The following is a 21,026-nucleotide window of genomic DNA, read 5'->3' as shown; positions in this document are numbered from 1 at the left end:
CCAGAGAGAAGCCAGAGAGCAGAAAGAGAGCAGAAAGAGAGCAGCCAGAGAGCAGAAACACAGCGGCCAGAGAGCAGCCAGAGAGAAGCCAGAGAGTGGAAAGAGTGGCCAAAGAGCAGAAAGAGAGTGGCCAAAGAGAAGCCAGAGAGCTGCCAGAGAGTGGAAAGACAGCAGCCAGAGAGCAGCCAGAGAGCGGCCAGAGAGAAGCCAGAGAGCAGCCAGAGAGTGGAGAGAGCGGCCAGAGAGCGGCCAGAGAGCGACCAGAGAGCAGCCAGAGAGCAGAAAGAGAGCGGCCAGAGAGAAGCCAGAGAGCGGCCAGAGAGCAGCCAGAGAGCGGTCAGAGAGCAGAAAGAGAGCGGCCAGAGCGGAGAGAGCGGCCAGAGAGTGGAAAGAGCGCGGCCAGAGAGCGGAGAGAGCGGCCAGAGAGCGGAGAGAGCGGCCAGAGAGAAGCCAGAGAGCAGAAAGAGAGCAGCCAGAGAGAAGCCAGGGAGAAGCCAGAGAGCAGAAAGAGAGCAGCCAGAGAGCAGAAAGACAGCGGCCAGAGAGCAGCCAGAGAGAAGCCAGAGAGCGGAAAGAGCGGCCAAAGAGCAGAAAGAGAGTGGCCAAAGAGAAGCCAGAGAGCTGCCAGAGAGTGGAAAGACAGCAGCCAGAGAGCAGCCAGAGAGCGGAGAGAGCGGCCAGAGAGCGGAGAGAGCGGCCAGAGAGCGGAGAGAGCGGCCAGAGAGCGAACAGAGAGCAGAAAGAGAGCGGCCAGAGAGCGGCCAGAGAGCAGAAAGAGAGAAGCCAGAGAGTGGAAAGAGAGCGGCCAGAGAGCAGAAAGAGAGCGGCCAGAGAGCGGAAAGAGCGGCCAAAGAGCAGAAAGAGAGCGGCCAAAGAGAAGCCAGAGAGCTGCCAGAGAGTGGAAAGAGAGCGGCCAGAGAGCGGAGAGAGCGGCCAGAGAGCGGAGAGAGCGGCCAGAGAGCAGAAAGAGAGCGGCCGGAGAGCAGAAAGAGAGCGGCCAAAGAGAAGCCAGAGAGCTGCCAGAGAGTGGAAAGAGAGAGGAGAGAGCGGCCAGAGAGCAGCCAGAGAGCAGAAAGAGCGGCCAAAGAGCAGAAAGAGAGCGGCCAAAGAGAAGCCAGAGAGCTGCCAGAGAGTGGAAAGAGAGAGGAGAGAGCGGCCAGAGAGCAGCCAGAGAGCGACCAGAGAGCAGCCAGAGAGCAGAAAGAGCGGCCAAAGAGCAGAAAGAGAGCGGCCAAAGAGAAGCCAGAGAGCTGCCAGAGAGTGGAAAGAGAGAGGAGAGAGCGGCCAGAGAGCAGCCAGAGAGCGACCAGAGAGCAGCCAGAGAGCTGAAAGAGAGCAGAAAGAGAGCGGCCAGAGAGCAGCCAGAGAGCGGCCAGAGAGCAGAAAGAGAGCGGCCAGAGAGCAGAAAGAGAGCAGCATGCCACTTCAGTGGGAAGAAAAGAGATCAAAGCATAAATAAATAAGATGGAAGAGCAGTGAGTCTATGACAGGACTGGAGAGGAGAGACTAGAGGGTCAGGACTTCCATGGCCGGAGAGGAGAGACTAGAGACTATTCTAAAAGAAAGTGAGCATAGAGGATAACCTCTGCTTCCTTAGTCCCCCTGTCTGGCCTGGGCTTCCCTGGGCCTCCCCCTCACCTCTCTGGGGTTCAATGGGCCTCCCCCTCGCTTCCCTGGGGCTTTCCCATCCCCTCTCTGGGCTTCCCTGGGCCTCCCCCTCACCTCTCTGGGCTTCCCTGGGGCCTCACCTCTCTTGGCTTCCCTGGGGCCTCCCCCTCACCTCTCTGGGCTTCCCTGGGCCTCCCCCGCACCTCTCTGGGCTTCCCTGGGGCCTCCCCCTCACCCCTCTGGGTGTGTGACTCAGTTCTCCCCTCCTGTGTGCTTACTCACCCCCCCTGTAGAGTGTGGACATGCTCACAGTGGGTGGTGAGGATACTCATAGAATCTCTAGTTATTGTATTTCTGTGGGGATCCCCCTCTTTACAGCTCTGCAGCTCACTATCATGGGAATAGAGCAGAGAGAATGTGGAGGTTTCACTCTGTTCTGTTCTGTTCTGGCCTGTTCTGTCTGTTCTGGCCTGTTCTGTCCTGTTCTGGTCTGCTCTGTTTTGGTCTGTTCTGGTCTGTTCTCTGCTGAGTTCTGTTCTGCTCTGTTTTGGTCTGTTCTGTTCTGTTCTCTGCTGTGGTCTGTTCTGTTTTGTTCTCTGCTGTGGTCTGTTCTCTGGTCTGTTCTCTGCTGTGGTCTGTTCTGGTCTGTTCTCTGCTGTGGTCTGTTCTCTGTTCTGTTCTCTGCTGTGGTCTGTTCTGTTCTCTGCTGTGGTCTGTTCTGGTCTGTTCTGTTCTCTGCTGTGGTCTGTTCTGTTCTCTGCTGTGGTCTGGTCTGTTCTCTGTTCTGGTCTGTTCTGTTCTCTGCTGTGGTCTGTTCTGTTCTGTTCTCTGCTGTGGTCTGTTCTCTGGTCTGTTCTCTGCTGTGGTCTGTTCTGGTCTGTTCTCTGCTGTGGTCTGTTCTGTTCTGTTCTCTGCTGTGGTCTGTTCTGGTCTGTTCTGTTCTCTGCTGTGGTCTGTTCTGTTCTCTGCTGTGGTCTGTTCTGTTCTGTTCTCTGCTGTGGTCTGGTCTGTTCTGTTCTCTGCTGTGGTCTGGTCTGTTCTCTGCTGTGGTCTGTTCTGTTCTCTGCTGTGGTCTGGTCTGTTCTGTTCTCTGCTGTGGTCTGTTCTGTTCTCTGCTGTGGTCTGTTCTGGTCTGTTCTGTTCTCTGCTGTGGTCTGTTCTCTGCTGTGGTCTGTGGTCTGTTCTGTTCTCTGCTGTGGTCTGTTCTGGTCTGTTCTGTTCTCTGCTGTGGTCTGTTCTGTTCTCTGCTGTGGTCTGTTCTCTGTTCTGTTCTCTGCTGTGGTCTGGTCTGTTCTCTGTTCTGGTCTGCTGTGATCTGGTCTAGTCTGTTCTCTGTTCTGGTTTGTTGTGGTCTGTTCTGGTCTGCCACAACACCCCTAGGGAGGCAGCCCAGGATGCTGTAGCGAGACACCACCAGACGTTTAACATCGTAACACACAGACAGACACTGACATCAAAACAGCCATCAGTAGGTGTGGGAGAGGAGAGGTAAAAGTGGCTTAGTGGATATAATCATGTGTTAGACACACCTGGAGCCTGACTGGTGCTGTGCCAGTGCACACGCCACAGGGCCTCGTAACACCGTGTGTGTCTGACACAAATGCACACTGACATACTGAGGTAGTTGGGGATTCATTACCACCCCCCCACAACTTCTGCCGGTGTCATGGCAACAGGGAAACAGATACACCCCTGGAGCTCAGACCCGGTTGTGTCAGTCCACAGGTGAGGTGGCAGCCACGGGCACGGGTACGGTAAGCCCAACCCACCACCGCACTCCTCCTCTCTTTCCTCTCTTTCAACAGCGAGATGAGCAGGCCACAGCTGTCAGCGGCCATGACATCAGACAGAGGAAACATGTCAGAGTGGGTTTGTGTTTTCTGAGAGACAGTAAATTGGCCGACATGGCGTCACCACGTCACACAAAGGACAGCCACTCCCAAGTCTCTCGGCAGCATTTGCACAGAAGACAAGACAGAAAACAGAGCCTCCTCTCCTCCAGTCCTCTGGCTCAGCACTTTGCCAGTGTCTTGCTGTGTAATGTTCTGTCTGTTAACAACGTGGTTGTAAACACTCCTTCCCTTCACCTTTCTCTCTCCCGCTCTCTCATCTGCCTGTTTGCTTTAGCTCCGCAAATGTGAGACTAGCGCCGCAGCCACGGCAACACCACAATGGCCCTCAGCTGTAGAGTGAGAGCGTGTCTCTATTATGTACTAATAGCTTAATGTCTGTGGGTGTGTGTGTTTTATGGTATGTCCTATAATTACAAGTGCAACTTGTATGACACGGAAGCTTAACTAACCAACACTCCTTTCAACTCCTCTCTGCCACAGTGAAGTCATTGTGAGTGCCAAGCACAATATCAGTGTCCACATCTTCAAGGGGCTCCCTCTCTCTCTCTCTCTCTCTCTCTCTCTGCTGACCAGCTGGTGACTTTGAAGATTATTTAGATTTGATTTGTTTTACTGCTTTTTGGTCCAAGTCAAACCTCTCACTCTCTTGCACAAAACTCTCTAATGTTGGAAGGATCAAAAACACAACTTTTGAAGTTTATTTTAAAAAGCATAGCATCTGAGTCTGCAATTTAACTATTATTTTTTAACTCTACTTTATCTTAGCACCACCGCTGCCCAATGTGCTCATTTGACATTTTCCCCTTACATGTCTAAAAACCAACGAGCTAAACTGATATGAAAAACAGACAGTTAGTCCAACAAGCATGATCACTGTGGCTGCTGGCTAACCTTCACACCATCTGTGTGATGACTGGGTCTCTGAAGTTCATGTCAGAGTATTTGATCATTTTTATTTAACCTTCATTTCCACAGGTTTTTCTCATAGAGGTCACATCTACTTTTCAAGGGAGACCTGGTCCGACAGCTGCAAGAGGAACAACGTCTCAAGGTAGAGGCCTGCATACACTACTGGCCAACAGTTTTACAACACCTACTCATTCAAGGGTTTTTCTTTATTTTTACTATTTTCTATTGTAGAATAATAGTGAAGACATCAAAACTATGAAATAACACATATGGAATCATGTAGTAACCAAAAAAGTGTTAAACAAACTGATTCTTCAAATAGCCACCCTTTGCCTTGATGACAGCTTTGCACACTCTTGGCATTCTCTCAACCAGCTTCATGAGGTAGTCACCTGGAATGTATTTCAATTAACAGGTGTGCCTTCTAAAAAAAAGTTCATTTGTGGAATTTCTTTTCTTCGTAATGCGTTTGAGCCAATCAGTTGTGTTGTGACAAGGTAGGGGGTATACAGAAGACAGCCCTAATTGGTAAAAGACCAAGAGCTCAAATAAGCAAAGAGAAACGACAGTCCATCATTACTTTAAGACATGAAGGTCAGTCAACATGGAACATTTCAAGAACTTTGAAGTTTGTTCAAGTGCAGTCGCAAAAACCATCAAGCGCTATGATGAAACCGTCTCTCATGAGGACCGCCACAGGAAAGGAAGACCCAGAGTTACCTCTGCTGCAGAGGATAAGTTCATTAGAGTTACCAGCTTCAGAAATTGCAGCCCAAATAAATGCTTCACAGAGTTCAAGTAACAGACACATCTCAGCTAGAGGTCGACCGATTATGATTTTTCAATACCGATACCGATTGGAGGACCCAAAAAAGCCGATACCAATTAATAGGCTAATTTTTATTTATATTTGTAATAATGACAATTACAACAATACAGAATGAACGCTGAACCCTTTTATTTTAACTTAATATAATACATCAATAAAACCTATTTAGTCTCAAATAAATAATGAAACATGTTCAATTTGGTTTAAATAATGCAAAAATACAGTGTTGGAGAAGAAAGTAAAAGTGCAATATGTGCCTTGTAAAAAAAGCTGATGTTTAAGTTCCTTGCTCAGAAAATATGAAAGCTGGTGGTTCAATATTCCCAGTGAAGAAGTTTTAGGTTGAAGTTATTATAGGAATTATGACGCGTCAACTATTTCTCTCTATACCATTTGTATTTCATATACCTTTGACTATTGGATGTTCTTATAGGCACTTCAGTATTGCCAGCCTAATCTCGGGAGTTGATCGGCTTGAAGTCATAAACAGAGCTGTGCTTCAAGCATTGCTAAGAGCTGCTCGCTAACGCAGTAAAGTGCTGTTTGAATGAATGCTTACGAGCCTGCTGCTGCCTACCACCGCTCAGTCAGACTGCTCTATCAAATATCAAATCATACTTAATTATAATAAACACACAGAAATATGAGCCTTAGGTCATTAATATGGTTAAATCTGGAAACTTTCATTTTGAAAACAAAACGTTTATTATTTCAGTGTAATACGTAACCGTTCCATATTGTATCTAACAGGTGGCATCCATCAGTCTAAATACTGCTGTTACATTGCACAACCTTCAATGTTATGTCATAATTATGTACAGTCTTTGTGAGGAAGAAACCCAGTTTGCAACGAGCCAGGCAGCCCAAACTGTTGCATAAACCCTGACTCTGCTTGCACTGAACGAAAGAGAAGTGACACCCTTTCCCTAGTTAAAATAACTGCATGTTAACAGTCAATATTAACTAAATATGCAGGTTTAAAAATATATACTTGTGTGTATTAATGTTAAGGCATTGATGTTTATTGTTAGGTACATTTGTGCAACGAATGTGCTTCTTTCACGAATGCGCTTTTGTTAAATCATCACCCGTTTGGTGAAGTAGGCTGTGATTCGATGATAAATTAACAGGCACCGCACTGATTATATGCAACGCAGGACAAGCTAGTTAAACTAGTAATATCATCAACCATGTGTAGTTAACTAGTGATTATGTTAAGATTGCTTTTTATAAGATAAGTTTAATGCTAGCTAGTAACTTACCTTGGCTCATTGCAGCCACGAGGTCCTTTTGATGCTGCACTTGCGTAACAGGTGGCCACTCAGTCTCCTCGTGGAGGGAAATGTAAAACCGGCATCCAGAAAGGCTGATTACCGATTGTTGTGAAAACTTGAAATTGGCCCAAATTAATCATGCCGATTAATCGGTCGACCTCTAATCTCAACTGTTCAGAGGAGACTGCGTGAATCAGGCCTTCATGGTTGAATTCCTACAAAGAAACCACTACTAAAAGGACACCAATAATAAGAAGAGAATTGCTTGGGCCAAGAAACACGAGCAATGAACATTAGACCATGAAAATCTGTCCTTTGGTCTGATGAGCAAACTACCTGCCCTCTAGGACACCTACACCACCCGATGTCACAGGAAGGCCAAAAAGATCATCAAGGACAACAACCACCCGAGCCACTGCCTGTTCTCCCTGCTATCATCCAGAAGGTGAGGTCAGTACAGGTGCATCAGAGCTGGGACAGAGAGATAGAAGCTGTTTTTCAATCTCAAGGTTGTTAAACAGCCACCACAAGCACAGAGGCAGCTGCCTACCTGTAGACTTGATATCATTGGCCACTTTAATAAATGGAACACTAGTCACTTTAACAATGCCACTTTAAGAATGTTTACATATCTCGCTGTTATCCTTCACCATCTATTGCATCGTAGCTGCTCTGTCACTGCTCATCTATATATTTTAGACTTATATATTCTAATCCCATTCCTTTATTAGATTGTGTGTATTAGGTTTAGTTGTGGAATTTGTTAGATATTAGGTTTAGTTGTGGAATTTGTTAGATATTAGGTTTAGTTGTGGAATTTGTTAGATATTAGGTTTAGTTGTGGAATTTGTTAGATACTAGGTTTAGTTGTGGAATTTGTTAGATACTAGGTTTTGTTGTGGAATTTGTTAGATATTAGGTTTTGTTGTGGAATTATTAGATTTAAAAAAAAAAAGATTTTAGATACTGCTGCACTGTCGGATCTAGAAGCAGAAGAATTTCGCTAGACTCACGAGTACTAACCATGTGTATGTGACCAATAACATTTCATTTGACACACCTCCAGGCTGTGTAAGGGCTATTTGACCAAGAAGGAGAGTGATGGAGTGCTGCATCAGATGATCTAGCCTCCACAATCACCCAACCTCAACCCAATTGAGATGGTTTGGGGATGAGTTGGACCGCAGAGTGAAGAAAAAGCAGCCAACAAGTGCTCAGCATATGTGGGAACTCCTTCAAGACTTTTGGAAAAGCATTCCAGGTGAAGCTGGTTGACTTAGAAGAATCTCAAATATAAATATATAATATATTTGTTTAACACATTTTTGGTTACTACATGATTCCATATGTGTTATTTCATAGTTTTGATGTCTTCCCTATTATTCTGCAATGTAGAAAATAGTCAAAATAAAGAAGAATCCTTGAATGAGTAGGTGTCCAAACTTTTGACAGGTACTGTACATCGTACCAGCTCCTGCCTGGCCTTCAGAGGAAAAACAAGCCTTATGCCGGTAATAAAACCCTATTTTCAGCTTGAGCTTCCTTATCAAGTTCTCCACATGAACAGTGAAGCTCAGCTTGTCATCCACCCACACTCCCAACTATTTGTACACTGGCTTTCTGTGGGGTATGTTCATCCAATGTATGTGTGACTGTATGGGAGTGTGTGTCTGCCTGTCAGTGTCTGCCTGTCAGTGTCTGCCTGTCAGTGTCTGCCTGTCAGTGTCTGCCTGTCAGTGTCTGCCTGTCGGTGTCTGCCTGTCGGTGTCTGCCTGTCGGTGTCTGCCTGTCGGTGTCTGCCTGTCGGTGTCTGCCTGTCAGTGTCTGCCTGTCAGTGTCTGCCTGTCAGTGTCTGCCTGTCAGTGTCTGCCTGTCGGTGTCTGCCTGTCGGTGTCTGCCTGTCGGTGTCTGCCTGTCGGTGTCTGCCTGTCGGTGTCTGCCTGTCGGTGTCTGCCTGTCGGTGTCTGCCTGTCGGTGTCTGCCTGTCGGTGTCTGCCTGTCAGTGTCTGCCTGTCAGTGTCTGCCTGTCAGTATCTGCATGTCGGTGTCTGCATGTCGGTGTCTGCATGTCAGTGTCTGCATGTCAGTGTCTGCCTGTCTGTCGGTGTCTGCCTGTGTCGGTCTGCCTGTCAGTGTCTGCCTGTCAGTGTCTGCCTGTCGGTGTCTGCCTGTCGGTGTCTGCCTGTCGGTGTCTGCCTGTCGGTGTCTGCCTGTCGGTGTCTGCCTGTCGGTGTCTGCCTGTCGGTGTCTGCCTGTCGGTATCTGCCTGTCAGTGTCTGCCTGTCAGTGTCTGCATGTCGGTGTCTGCATGTCGGTGTCTGCATGTCGGTGTCTGCATGTCGGTGTCTGCATACACTTACTTGCATGCTTGGTGTGTGTTTGTGTGTATGTCTGCCAACCTGTCTTTCTGTCTGTCTGTTCTGCTCTGTCCGTCTTTCTGACTGTCTGCCTACCTGTCTATCTGTGTCTGTCTGTCCACTCCGCCGTGTGTGTGTGTGTGTGTGTGCTTGGTGTGTGTCTACAGGAACGCAGATGCTCCTCTCCCTTCTCTCTCATGTTATTTACAGCCCAATGGTGGCCTGCCTGGCCCTCTCTGGTTTGGCCCTGCTCTGTTGTCTGGCCTGGTTGTTTTCAAAGAATACTGCAGGTGTGTCGGTCTGTTCTGGTAACCCTGCTCTTTAAAAGGGGAATTTCACAATTTTTCAACTTTACATTCATCATCTCCAGCACCACCCCAACATCAACATCTGTGAAAATGGTGTGTTTCTATATTTTGTAGTAAAAAAACATTGAGGAAGATAAGTGTTTCCAATGACATCATCGGTGTGCACCTTGTGATTTTAACCAATTATGAGTTGGCATTGCCACTAATTGTCTACCAATTAGTTGATGATGTCACTGGAAACACTTATGTTCCTCTATTTTTTTAACTAAAAAACATAGAAACGTGCCATTTTCACATCTGCTGATGTTGGGGAGGTGCTGGAGATGATGAATATGTAGTTGACTTTTTTTTTTAAATGTCCCCTTACATACCCAGCCAGCACTGTTCTGCTGACCCTGCTCTTTACATACCCAGCCAGCACTGTTCTGCTGACCCTGCTCTTTACATACCCAGCCAGCACTGTTCTGCTGACCCTGCTCTTTACATACCCAGCCAGCACTGTTCTGTTGACCCTGCTCTTTACATACCCAGCCAGCACTGTTCTGCTGACCCTGCTCTTTACATACCCAGCCAGCACTGTACTGCTGACTCTGCTCTTTACATACCCAGCCAGCACTGTACTGGTGACCCTGCTCTTTACATACCCAGCCAGCACTGTACTGCGGACCCTGCTCTTTACATACCCAGCCAGCACTGTACTGCGGACCCTGCTCTTTACATACCCAGCCAGCACTGTTCTGCTGACCCTGCTCTTTACATACCCAGCCAGCACTGTACTGCTGACCCTGCTCTTTACATACCCAGCCAGCACTGTTCTGCTGACCCTGCTCTTTACATACCCAGCCAGCACTGTACTGCTGACCCTGCTCTTTACATACCCAGCCAGCACTGTACTGCTGACCCTGCTCTTTACATACCCAGCCAGCACTGTACTGCTGACCCTGCTCTTTACATACCCAGCCAGCACTGTACTGCTGACCCTGCTCTTTACATACCCAGCCAGCACTGTACTGCTGACCCTGCTCTTTACATACCCAGCCAGGACTGTTCTGCCGACCCTGCTCTTTACATACCCAGCCAGCACTGTTCTGTTGACCCTGCTCTTTACATACCCAGCCAGCACTGTACTGCTGACCCTGCTCTTTACATACCCAGCCAGCACTGTACTGCTGACCCTGCTCTTTACATACCCAGCCAGCACTGTTCTGCTGACCCTGCTCTTTACATACCCAGCCAGCACTGTTCTGCTGACCCTGCTCTTTACATACCCAGCCAGCACTGTACTGCTGACCCTGCTCTTTACATACCCAGCCAGCACTGTTCTGCTGACCCTGCTCTTTACATACCCAGCCAGCACTGTACTGCTGACCCTGCTCTTTACATACCCAGCCAGGACTGTTCTGCTGACCCTGCTCTTTACATACCCAGCCAGCACTGTACTGCTGACCCTGCTCTTTACATACCCAGCCAGCACTGTACTGCTGACCCTGCTCTTTACATACCCAGCCAGCACTGTACTGCTAACCCTGCTCTTTACATACCCAGCCAGCACTGTACTGCTGACCCTGCTCTTTACATACCCAGCCAGCACTGTACTGATGACCCTGCTCTTTACATACCCAGCCAGCACTGTACTGCTGACCCTGCTCTTTACATACCCAGCCAGCACTGTACTGCTGACCCTGCTCTTTACATACCCAGCCAGCACTGTTCTGCTGACCCTGCTCTTTACATACCCAGCCAGCACTGTACTGGTGACCCTGCTCTTTACATACCCAGCCAGCACTGTACTGCGGACCCTGCTCTTTACATACCCAGCCAGCACTGTACTGCTGACCCTGCTCTTTACATACCCAGCCAGCACCGTACTGCTGACCCTGCTCTTTACATACCCAGCCAGCACTGTACTGCTGACCCTGCTCTTTACATACCCAGCCAGCACTGTTCTGCTGACCCTGCTCTTTACATACCCAGCCAGCACTGTTCTGCTGACCCTGCTCTTTACATACCCAGCCAGCACCGTACTGCTGACCCTGCTCTTTACATACCCAGCCAGCACCGTACTGCTGACCCTGCTCTTTACATACCCAGCCAGCACTGTACTGCTGACCCTGCTCTTTACATACCCAGCCAGCACTGTACTGCTGACCCTGCTCTTTACATACCCAGCCAGCACTGTACTGCTGACCCTGCTCTTTACATACCCAGCCAGCACTGTACTGCTGACCCTGCTCTTTACATACCCAGCCAGCACTGTACTGCTGACCCTGCTCTTTACATACCCAGCCAGCACTGTACTGATGACACTGATCTTTAACTACCCAGCCAGCACCGTACTGCTGACCCTGCTCTTTACATACCCAGCCAGCACCGTACTGCTGACCCTGCTCTTTACATACCCAGCCAGCACTGTACTGATGACCCTGCTCTTTACATACCCAGCCAGCACTGTACTGCTGACCCTGCTCTTTACATACCCAGCCAGCACTGTACTGATGACCCTGCTCTTTACATACCCAGCCAGCATTGTACTGTACTGATGGCACTGATCTTTAACTACCCAGCCAGCCAGCACTGTACTGTACTGCTTCCCTTCAGTACCCACAGAAACTAACTTCTGATGATCTTTATTGAGACAGACAGACCAGGGACCAGAAGGTCTGTCTCCATCTGTGTCCATCGTGCTCTGGCTTGACCCCTGCTAGAGGAGGGGTGGAGAAGGGCTCCGTTTCCCCTCCTGTCTGTCTGTCACCGGGACCCTGACCCTCTTTGAAATGTTGGAATCTCAGTGCTTTAAAGGGGGTTGGGGGGGCAGTGGTTGGTAACAGGGTGGGGGCTCTACGTTGCTCTCTTCCACACACAGTGAGTGTTGAAAACTGGTTATTATTATTATTATTATTTCTCTAAACAGGTTGCCCCCATGTGTCTGTTCTGAAATGACCAGGGCGGCGAGGGGGGGGGGGTCAACCCAGACACGCAGAGGTCAGGGGAAATTAATATTTTATTATTATCATCCCCTCCAGAGGAAATGATTCTGAGCCCCTCAGGGGGGGTTACGGGTGACTCTTTGCAGCCAGCAGTGTGAGTGCATGTGTGAAAATAGCCCCCTCCGCCCTTCGCAGCCAGAAAAATGTTATTTTAATATCAAAGGTAAACTAAATGTGGGACACCAGAGGAGAGGAAGGGGAGGAAAGAGCTGCTCTGGTCTTTTACTTTTCCCACTGAGACATTAGGGATGTTGTTCTCTCGCTCCCTTTATCTCTCTCTCTCTCTCTCTCTCTCTCTCTCTCTCTCTCTCTCTCTCTCTCTCTCTCTCTCTCTCTCTCTCTCTCTCTCTCTCTCTCTCTCTCCGCCTGTGTGTCTCCTCTCTCCCCGCTCTCTCTCTCTCTCCTCTCTCTCTCTCTCTCTCTGTCTCCCTCTCTCTCCCGCTCTGTGTGTCTCTCTCTCTCTGTGTCTCCCTCTCTCCCCGTCTCTGTGTCTCTCTCTCCCCGCCTGTGTGTCTCCCTCTCTCCCCGCCTGTGTGTCTCCCTCTCTCCCGCCTGTGTGTCTCCCTCTCTCCCGCCTGTGTGTCTCCCTCTCCCGTCTGTGTGTCCCCGTCTCTCTCCGTGTGTGTCTCCCTCCTCCCGCCTGTGTGTCTCCTCTCTCCCCGCCTGTGTGTCTCTCCCTCTCCCCCCCCCGCCTGTGTGTCTCCTCTCTCCCCGTCTGTGTGTCTCCTCTCTCCCCGTCTGTGTGTCTCCTCTCTCCCCGCCTTTGTGTCTCCCTCTCTCCCGCCTGTGTGTCTCCTCCTCCCGCCTGTGTGTCTCCCTCTCTCCCCGCCTGTGTGTCTCCCTCTCCCCCCGTCTGTGTGTCTCCCTCTCCCCGCCTGTGTGTCTCCCTCTCTCCCCGCCTGTGTGTCTCCCTCTCTCCCCGCCTGTGTGTCTCCTCTCTCCCCGTCTGTGTGTCTCCTCTCTCCCCGCCTGTGTGTCTCCCTCTCTCCCCGCCTGTGTGTCTCCCTCTCTCCCCGTCTGTGTGTCTCCCTCTCTCCCCGTCTGTGTGTCTCCCTCTCTCCCCGCCTGTGTGTCTCCCCTCTCCCCGTCTGTGTGTCTCCCTCTCCCCCGCCTGTGTGTCTCCCTCTCTCCCCGCCTGTGTGTCTCCCTCTCTCCCCGCCTGTGTGTCTCCCTCTCTCCCCGCCTGTGTGTCTCCCTCTCTCCCCGCCTGTGTCTCCTCTCTCCCCGTCTGTGTGTCCCTCTCTCCCCCTCTCTCCCCGCCTGTGTGTCTGTGTGTCCCTGTGTGTCTCTCTCCCCGCCTGTGTGTCTCCCTCTCTCCCCTGTGTGTCTCCTGTGTGTCTCCCCTCTCCCCGTCTGTGTGTCTCCCTCTCTCCCCGCCTGTGTGTCTCCCTCTCTCTCCGTCTGTGTGTCTCCCTCTCTCCCCGCCTGTGTGTCTCCCTCTCTCCCCGCCTGTGTGTCTCCCTCTCTCCCCGCCTGTGTGTCTCCCTCTCCCCCCGCCTGTGTGTCTCCCTCTCTCCCCGCCTGTGTGTCTCCCTCTCTCCCCGCCTGTGTGTCTCCCTCTCTCCCGCCTGTGTGTCTCCCTCTCTCCCGCCTGTGTGTGTCTCCTCTCTCCCCGTCTGTGTGTCTCCCTCTCTCCCCGCCTGTGTGTCTCCCTCTCCCCGCCTGTGTGTCTCCCTCTCCCCCGTGTGTCCTGTGTGTGTCTCCCTCTCTCCCCGCCTGTGTGTCTCCCTCTCTCCCCGCCTGTGTGTCTCCCTCTCCCCGCCTGTGTGTCTCCCTCTCTCCCCGCCTGTGTCTCCCTCCTCTCTCCCCGCCTGTGTGTCTCCCTCTGTGTGTCTCCCTCTCTCCCCGCCTCCCTCTCTCCCCGTCTGTGTGTCTCCCTGTGTGTCTCTCTCCCCGTCTGTGTGTCTCCTCTCCCCTCCCTCCTGTGTGTCTCCCTCTCTCCCCGCCTGTGTGTCTCCCTCTCTCCCCGTCTGTGTGTCTCCTCTCTCCCCGCCTGTGTGTCTCCCTCTCTCCCCGTCTGTGTGTCTCCCTCTCCCCGCCTGTGTGTCTCCCTCTCTCCCCGTGTGTGTCCCTCTCTCCCCGCCTGTGTGTCTCCCTCTCCCCGCCTGTGTGTCTCCCTCTCTCCCCGCCTGTGTGTCTCCCTCTCTCCCCGCCTGTGTGTCTCCTCTCTCTCCGCCTGTGTGTCTCCCTCTCTCTCCGCCTGTGTGTCTCCCTCTCTCCCGCCTGTGTGTCTCCCTCTCTCCCCGCCTGTGTGTCTCCCTCCCCTCTCCCCTCTCCCCGCCTGTGTGTCTCCTCTCTCCCCTGTGTGTCTCCTCTCTCTCCGCCTGTGTGTCTCCCTCTCTCCCGCCTGTGTGTCTCCCGCTCTGTGTGTGTGTCTCCTCTCTCCCCGCCTGTGTGTCTCCCTCTCTCCCCGCCTGTGTGTCTCCCCCGCCTCTCCCCGCCTGTGTGTCTCCTCTCTCTCCGCCTGTGTGTCTCCCCCGCCTGTGTGTCTCCCTCTCTCCCCGCCTGTGTGTCTCCCTCTCTCCCCGCCTGTGTGTCTCCCCTCTCTCCCCGCCTGTGTGTCTCCTCTCCCCGCCTGTGTGTCCGCCTGTGTGTCTCCCTCTCTCTGTGTGTCTCCTCTCTCCCGCCTGTGTGTCTCCCTCTCTCCCCGCCTGTGTGTCTCCCTCTCTCCCGCCTCCTCTCTCTCCGCCTGTGTGTCTCCCTCTCTCCCCGTCCTGTGTGTGTCTCCCTCTCTCCCCGCCTGTGTGTCTCCCTCTCTCCGCCTGTGTGTCTCCCTCTCTCCCCGCCTGTGTGTCTCCCTCTCTCCCCTGTGTGTCTCTGTGTGTCTCCCTCTCTCCCCCTGTGTGTCTCCCTCTGTGTGTCTCCCTCTCTCCCCGTCTGTGTGTCTCCCTCTCTCCCCGCCTGTGTGTCTCCCTCTCTCCCTCCCCTGTGTGTCTCCCTCTCTCTGTGTGTCCCCTCTCTGTGTGTCTCCCTCTCTCCGCCTGTGTGTCCCCTCTCTCCGCCTGTGTGTCTCCCTCTCTCCCCGCCTGTGTGTCTCCCTCTCTCCCCGCCTGTGTGTCTCCCTCTCTCCCGCCTGTGTGTCTCCCTCTCTCCCCCGCCTGTGTGTCTCCTCTCTCCCGCCTGTGTGTCTCCCTCTCTCCCCGCCTGTGTGTCTCCCTCTCTCCCCGCCTGTGTGTCTCCTCTCTCTCTCTCCCTCTCTCCCCGCCTGTGTGTCTCCCTCTCTCCCCGCCTGTGTGTCTCCCTCTCTCCCCGTCTGTGTGTCTCCCTCTCTCCCCGCCTGTGTGTCTCCCTCTCTCCCCGCCTGTGTGTCTCCTCTCTCTCCCCGCCTGTGTGTCTCCCTCTCTCCCCCGCCTGTGTGTCTCCCTCTCTCCCCGCCTGTGTGTCTCCTCTCCCCGCTGTGTGTCTCCCTCTCTCCCGCCTGTGTGTCTCCCTCTCTCCCGCCTGTGTGTCTCCCTCTCTGTGTGTGTCTCCCTCTCTCCCGCCTGTGTGTCTCCCTCTCTCTGTGTCTCCCGCCTGTGTGTCTGTGTGTCTCCCTCTCTCCCGCCTGTGTGTCTCCCTCTCTCCCCGCCTGTGTGTCTCCCTCTCTCCCCCGCCTGTGTGTCTCCTCTCTCTCCCGCCTCCTCCCTCTCTCCCGCCTGTGTGTCTCCTCTCTCCCCGCCTGTGTGTCTCCCTCTCTCCCGCCTGTGTCTGTGTGTCTCCCTCCCCCGCCTCTCCCCGCCTGTGTGTCTCCCTCTCTCTCCGCCTGTGTGTCTCCCTCTCTCCCGCCTGTGTGTCTCCCTCTCTCCCCGCCTGTGTGTCTCCTCTCTCCCCGTCTGTGTGTCTCCCTCTCTCCCCGCCTGTGTGTCTCCCTCTCTCCCCGCCTGTGTGTCTCCCTCTCCCCGCCTGTGTGTCTCCCTCCTCCCCGCCTGTGTGTCTCCCTCTCTCCCCCCGCCTGTGTGTCTCCCTCTCTCCCGCCTGTGTGTCTCCCTCTCTCCCCGCCTGTGTGTCTCCCTCTCTCCCGCCTGTGTCTCCCTCTCTCCCCGCCTGTGTGTCTCCCTCTCTCCCCGCCTGTGTGTCTCCCTCTCTCCCCGCCTGTGTGTCTCCCTCTCTCCCGCCTGTGTGTCCTCTCTCCCCGCCTGTGTCTCCTCTCTCCCCGCCTGTGTGTCTCCCTCTCTCCCGCCTGTGTGTCTCCTCTCTCCCCGCCTGTGTGTCTCCTCTCTCTCCGCCTGTGTGTCTCCCTCTCTCCCCGCCTGTGTGTCTCCTCTCTCCCCTGTGTGTCTCCCTCTCTCCCCGCCTCCTCTCTCCCCGCCTGTGTGTCTCCTGTGTGTCTCCCTCTCTCCCCGCCTGTGTGTCTCCCTCTCCCCGCCTCCCGCCCGCCTGTGTCTCTGTGTGTCTCCCTCTCTCCCCGCCTGTGTGTCTCCCTCTCTCCCCGCCTGTGTGTCTCCCCTCCCCGCCTGTGTGTCTCCTCTCTCCCCGCCTGTGTGTCTCCTCTCTCCCGCCTGTGTGTCTCCCTCTCTCCCGCCTGTGTGTCCCGCCTGTGTGTCTCCCTCTCTCCCCGCCTGTGTGTCTCCCGCCTGTGTGTCTCCCTCTCTCCCCTGTGTGTCTCCTGTGTCTCCCCCTGTGTGTCTCCCCTCTCTCCCCTCCCCGCCTGTGTGTCTCCCTCTCTCCCCGCCTGTGTGTCTCCTCTCTCCCCGCCTGTGTGTCTCCCTCTCCCCCGCCTGTGTGTCTCCCTCTCCCCCCGCCTGTGTGTCTCCCTCTCTCCCCGCCTGTGTGTCTCCCTCTCTCCCCGCCTGTGTGTCTCCCTCTCTCCCCGCCTGTGTGTCTCCTCTCTCCCGCCTGTGTGTCTCCCTCTCTCCCCGCCTGTGTGTCTCCTCTCTCTCCCCGCCTGTGTGTCTCCCTCTCCGCCTGTGTGTCTCCTCTCTCCCGCCTGTGTGTCTCCCTCTCTCCCGCCTGTGTGTCTCCCTCTCTCCCCGCCTGTGTGTCTCCCTCTCTCCCCGCCTGTGTGTCTCCTCTCTCCGCCTGTGTGTCTCCCTCTCTCTCCGCCTGTGTGTCTCCTCTCTCTCCGTCTGTGTCTCCCTCTCTCTCCGCCTGTGTGTCTCTCTCTCTCCCCGTCTGTGTCTCCCTCTCTCCGCCTGTGTGTCTCTCTCTCTCCGTCTGTGTCTCCCTCTCTCTCCGCCTGTGTGTCTCTCTCTCTCCCCGCCTGTGTGTCTCCTCTCCCCCGCCTGTGTGTCTCCTCCGCCTGTGTGTCTCCCTCTCTCCCCGCCTGTGTGTCTCCCTCTCTCCCCGCCTGTGTGTCTCCTCTCTCTCCGCCTGTGTGTCTCCTCTGTGTGTCTCCTCTCTCCGCCTGTGTGTCTCCCTCTCCCCCGCCTGTGTGTCTCCCTCTCTCCCCCGCCTGTGTGTCTCCTCTCTCCCGCCTGTGTGTCCCTCTCTCTCCGCCTGTGTGTCTCCCTCTCTCCCCGTGCCTGTGTGTCTCCTCTCTCTCCCTCCCCGCCTGTGTGTCTCCTCTCTCCCCGCCTGTGTGTCTCCCTCTCTCCCCGCCTGTGTGTCTCCCTCTCTCCCCGCCTGTGTGTCTCCCTCTCTCCCCGCCTGTGTGTCTCCCTCTCTCCTGTGTGTCCCCTCTCTCCGCCTGTGTGTCTCCCTCTCTCCCCGCCTGTGTGTCTCCTCTCTCTCCGCCTGTGTGTCTCCTCTCTCCCCGCCTGTGTGTCTCCCTCTCTCCCCGCCTGTGTGTCTCCCTCTCTCCCCGCCTGTGTGTCTCCCTCTCTCCCGCCTGTGTGTCTCCCTCTCTCCCCGCCTGTGTGTCTCCCTCTCTCTCCGCCTGTGTGTCTCTCTCTCCCCGCCTGTGTGTCTCCCTCTCTCCCCGCCTGTGTGTCTCCCTCTCTCCCCGTGTGTCTCCCTCTCTGTGTGTCTCCCTCTCCTGTGTGTCTCCCTCTCCCCGCCTGTGTGTCTCCCTCCCCGCCTGTGTGTCTCCCTCTCTCCGCCTGTGTGTCTCCTCTCTCTCCGCCTGTGTGTCTCCCTCTCTCTCCGCCTGTGTGTCTCCCTCTCTCTCCCCGCCTGTGTCTCCCTCTCTCCCCGCCTGTGTGTCTCCTCTCTCCCCGCCTGTGTGTCTCCCTCTCTCCCCGCCTGTGTGTCTCCTCTCTCCCCGCCTGTGTGTCTCCCTCTCTCCCCGCCTGTGTGTCTCCCTCTCCCCGCCTGTGTGTCTCCTCTCTCCCCGCCTGTGTGTCTCCCTCTCTCCCCGCCTGTGTGTCTCCCTCTCTCCCCGCCTGTGTGTCTCCCTCTCTCCCCGCCTGTGTGTCTCCCTCTCTCCCCGCCTGTGTGTCTCCTCTCTCCCCGCCTGTGTGTCTCCCTCTCTCCCCCCGCCTGTGTGTCTCCCTCTCTCTCCCCCGCCTGTGTGTCTCCCTCTCTCCCCGCCTGTGTGTCTCCCTCTCCCCGCCTGTGTGTCCCTCTCTCCCCGCCTGTGTAAGTCTCCCTCTCTCCCCGTCTCCCTCTCTCCCCCTGTGTGTCTCCCTCTCTCCCCGCCTGTGTGTCTCCTCTCTCCCCGCCTGTGTGTCTCCCTCTCTCCCCGTCTGTGTGTCTCCTCTCTCCCCGCCTGTGTGTCTCCCTCCCGCCTGTGTGTCTCCCTCTCTCCCCGCCTGTGTGTCCTCTCTCCCCGCCTGTGTGTCTCCCTCTCTCTCCGCCTGTGTGTCTCCCTCTCTCCCCGCCTGTGTGTCCCTCTCTCTCCCGCCTGTGTGTCTCCCTCTCTCTCCGCCTGTGTGTCTCCTCTCTCTCCGCCTGTGTGTCTCCCTCTCTCTCCGCCTGTGTGTCTCCCTCTCTCTCCGCCTGTGTGTCTCCTCTCCCTCTCTCCGCCTGTGTGTCTCCCTGCCTGTGTGTCTCCCTCTCTCCCCCCTGTGTGTCTCCCTCTCTCCTGTGTGTCTCCCTCTCTCCCCGCCTGTGTGTCTCCCTCTCTCCCCGCCTGTGTGTCTCTCCCCGCCTGTGTGTCTCCCTCTCTCCCGCCTGTGTGTCTCCTCTCTCCGCCTGTGTGTCTCCCTCTCTCCCGCCTGTGTGTCTCCCCCCCCGCCTGTGTGTCTCCCTCTCTCTCCGCCTGTGTGTCTCCCTCTCTCCCCGCCTGTGTGTCTCCCTCTCTCCCCGCCTGTGTGTCTCCCTCTCTCCCCGCCTGTGTGTCTCCCTCTCTCCCCGCCTGTGTGTCTCCCTCTCTCCCCGCCTGTGTGTCTCCCTCTCCCCGCCTCTCCCTCTCTCCCCGCCTGTGTGTCTCCCTCTCTCCCCTGTGTGTCTCTGTGTGTGTCTCCCCCGCCTCTCTCCCCCCGCCTGTGTGTCTCCCTCTCCCCGCCTGTGTGTCTCCCTCTCTCCCCGCCTGTGTGTCTCCCTCTCTCCCCGCCTGTGTGTCTCCCTCTCTCCCCTCTCCCCTGTGTGTCTCCCCGCCTGTGTGTCTCCCTCTCCCCGCCTGTGTGTCTCCCTCTCCCCCGCCTGTGTGTCTCCCTCTCTCCCCCCGCCTGTGTGTCTCCTCTCCCCCGCCTGTGTGTCTCCCTCTCTCCCCGTCTGTGTGTCCCTCTCTCCCCGCCTGTGTGTCTCCCTCTCTCCCCGCCTGTGTGTCTCCCTCTCTCCCCGCCTGTGTGTCTCCCTCTCTCCCCGCCTGTGTGTCTCCCTCTCTCCCCGCCTGTGTGTCTCCCTCTCTCCCCGCCTGTGTGTCTCCCTCTCCCCCGCCTGTGTGTCTCCCTCTCTCCCCGCCTGTGTGTCTCCCTCTCTCCCCGCCTGTGTGTCTCCCTCTCTCTCCGCCTGTGTGTCTCCCTCTCCCCGCCTGTGTCTCTCTCGTTGGTTTAGGGTTACGAGAGGACTCTAGCAGTTTAAATTAAATGAAAGATTGGTGAAAACAACATGTGCCTTGCTCAGTGGCCGTTAGTGGAGTCAGTATTTTGTGATGTACTCCAAGGTGAACCCCCTGACCTCACAGCACAGTTATCCCTATAAAAGATTTCACAACAGTCTTGATAGAAAAAAATGCATCTTATCTTAATAATCTTTCACTTTATGTAACCTTTCCCTGTAAACAGTTTTAGGGTCAAAACGACGTGCCTCAGAAAGGGTACTGTTTCATCTCTCGGTCTATATGCCAACTTCACCAGACCTGGCTGGAGACTCAAATATAACAGAGGAAACATCTCATTGAGATGTGAACTATCAGAAGTTACCCCTAACCACAGACCATTCATGTGGATAATGATCTGATCCTGGACCAGTAGTTATGACATTTACCTTTCCCCCCCAATTCCCAACCCATAGGTCATACCCATAGGTCAAGGGTCATAGACTCACCTGCTGGTACTCCTGGCAGACGTCTGGTTGGACCAGCGTATCAGCGATCTTCTGGAGGTGTGGTTTCAAGAGTTCCCCGGAGCAGCCCCCCAGCACGGCAGCCAGGACCATGAGGGGGGTGTGGGGGGAGGAGGAGGAAGGGGTCTCCAAGTGGACCAGGAGCAGCTTGAGGAAGACCTCAGGGCTGACAAAGGTCCCCAGCAGCTTGGCAGACCTCAGACACTGCAGAGAGAGACAGGGGATACTATAGTTTATGGAATGATTTGCCAATATTACAGAGTGTATTTCATGCCAATAAAACACATTGAATTGATAGAGCAAAGATTAGCGAGAGAGCAGAGACCAATACTAGAGAGAAAGAGACAATAAGAGAGAAAGAAAGAGGACAAAAGAAAGAATTCAACATAACAGAAGACCACAGAAGAGAACGTAATTCATAATCCATTATCAGCCAGTGGATCAGGGGAACCATCAAATGCTTCCTCTTGGGGCAGGTGCATCCCAAGTCCGTAGGCCAGCCCAGCCTGACTGTCTCAGGGCTATAAGACACATATATCACCATTCACTGCTGTCTATTCTAAGGCCAGCAGGTGTGTCCTCTCATGACATGACCAT

General features: G+C 54.3%; 1 protein-coding gene across 1 annotated transcript in view; it reads right to left on the bottom strand.

The window, feature by feature from the left end:
- The window catches only part of LOC118371726 (dynein axonemal assembly factor 5), a 78,281-nt gene that overhangs the window by 45,280 nt on the left and 11,975 nt on the right, over positions 1-21,026 (bottom strand). Inside the window, exon 6 of the mRNA XM_052519510.1 lies at positions 20,412-20,633. Within this exon, the coding sequence (XP_052375470.1) occupies positions 20,412-20,633 (222 nt within the window). The remainder of the gene's footprint in view (positions 1-20,411; positions 20,634-21,026) is intronic.

This window comes from Oncorhynchus keta, chromosome 5, assembly GCF_023373465.1.
Source record: "Oncorhynchus keta strain PuntledgeMale-10-30-2019 chromosome 5, Oket_V2, whole genome shotgun sequence".
Lineage (NCBI taxonomy): Eukaryota > Metazoa > Chordata > Actinopteri > Salmoniformes > Salmonidae > Oncorhynchus > Oncorhynchus keta.
Note: the sequence above shows the minus strand (reverse complement) of the source record. Positions and strands in the feature narration are given on the sequence as shown.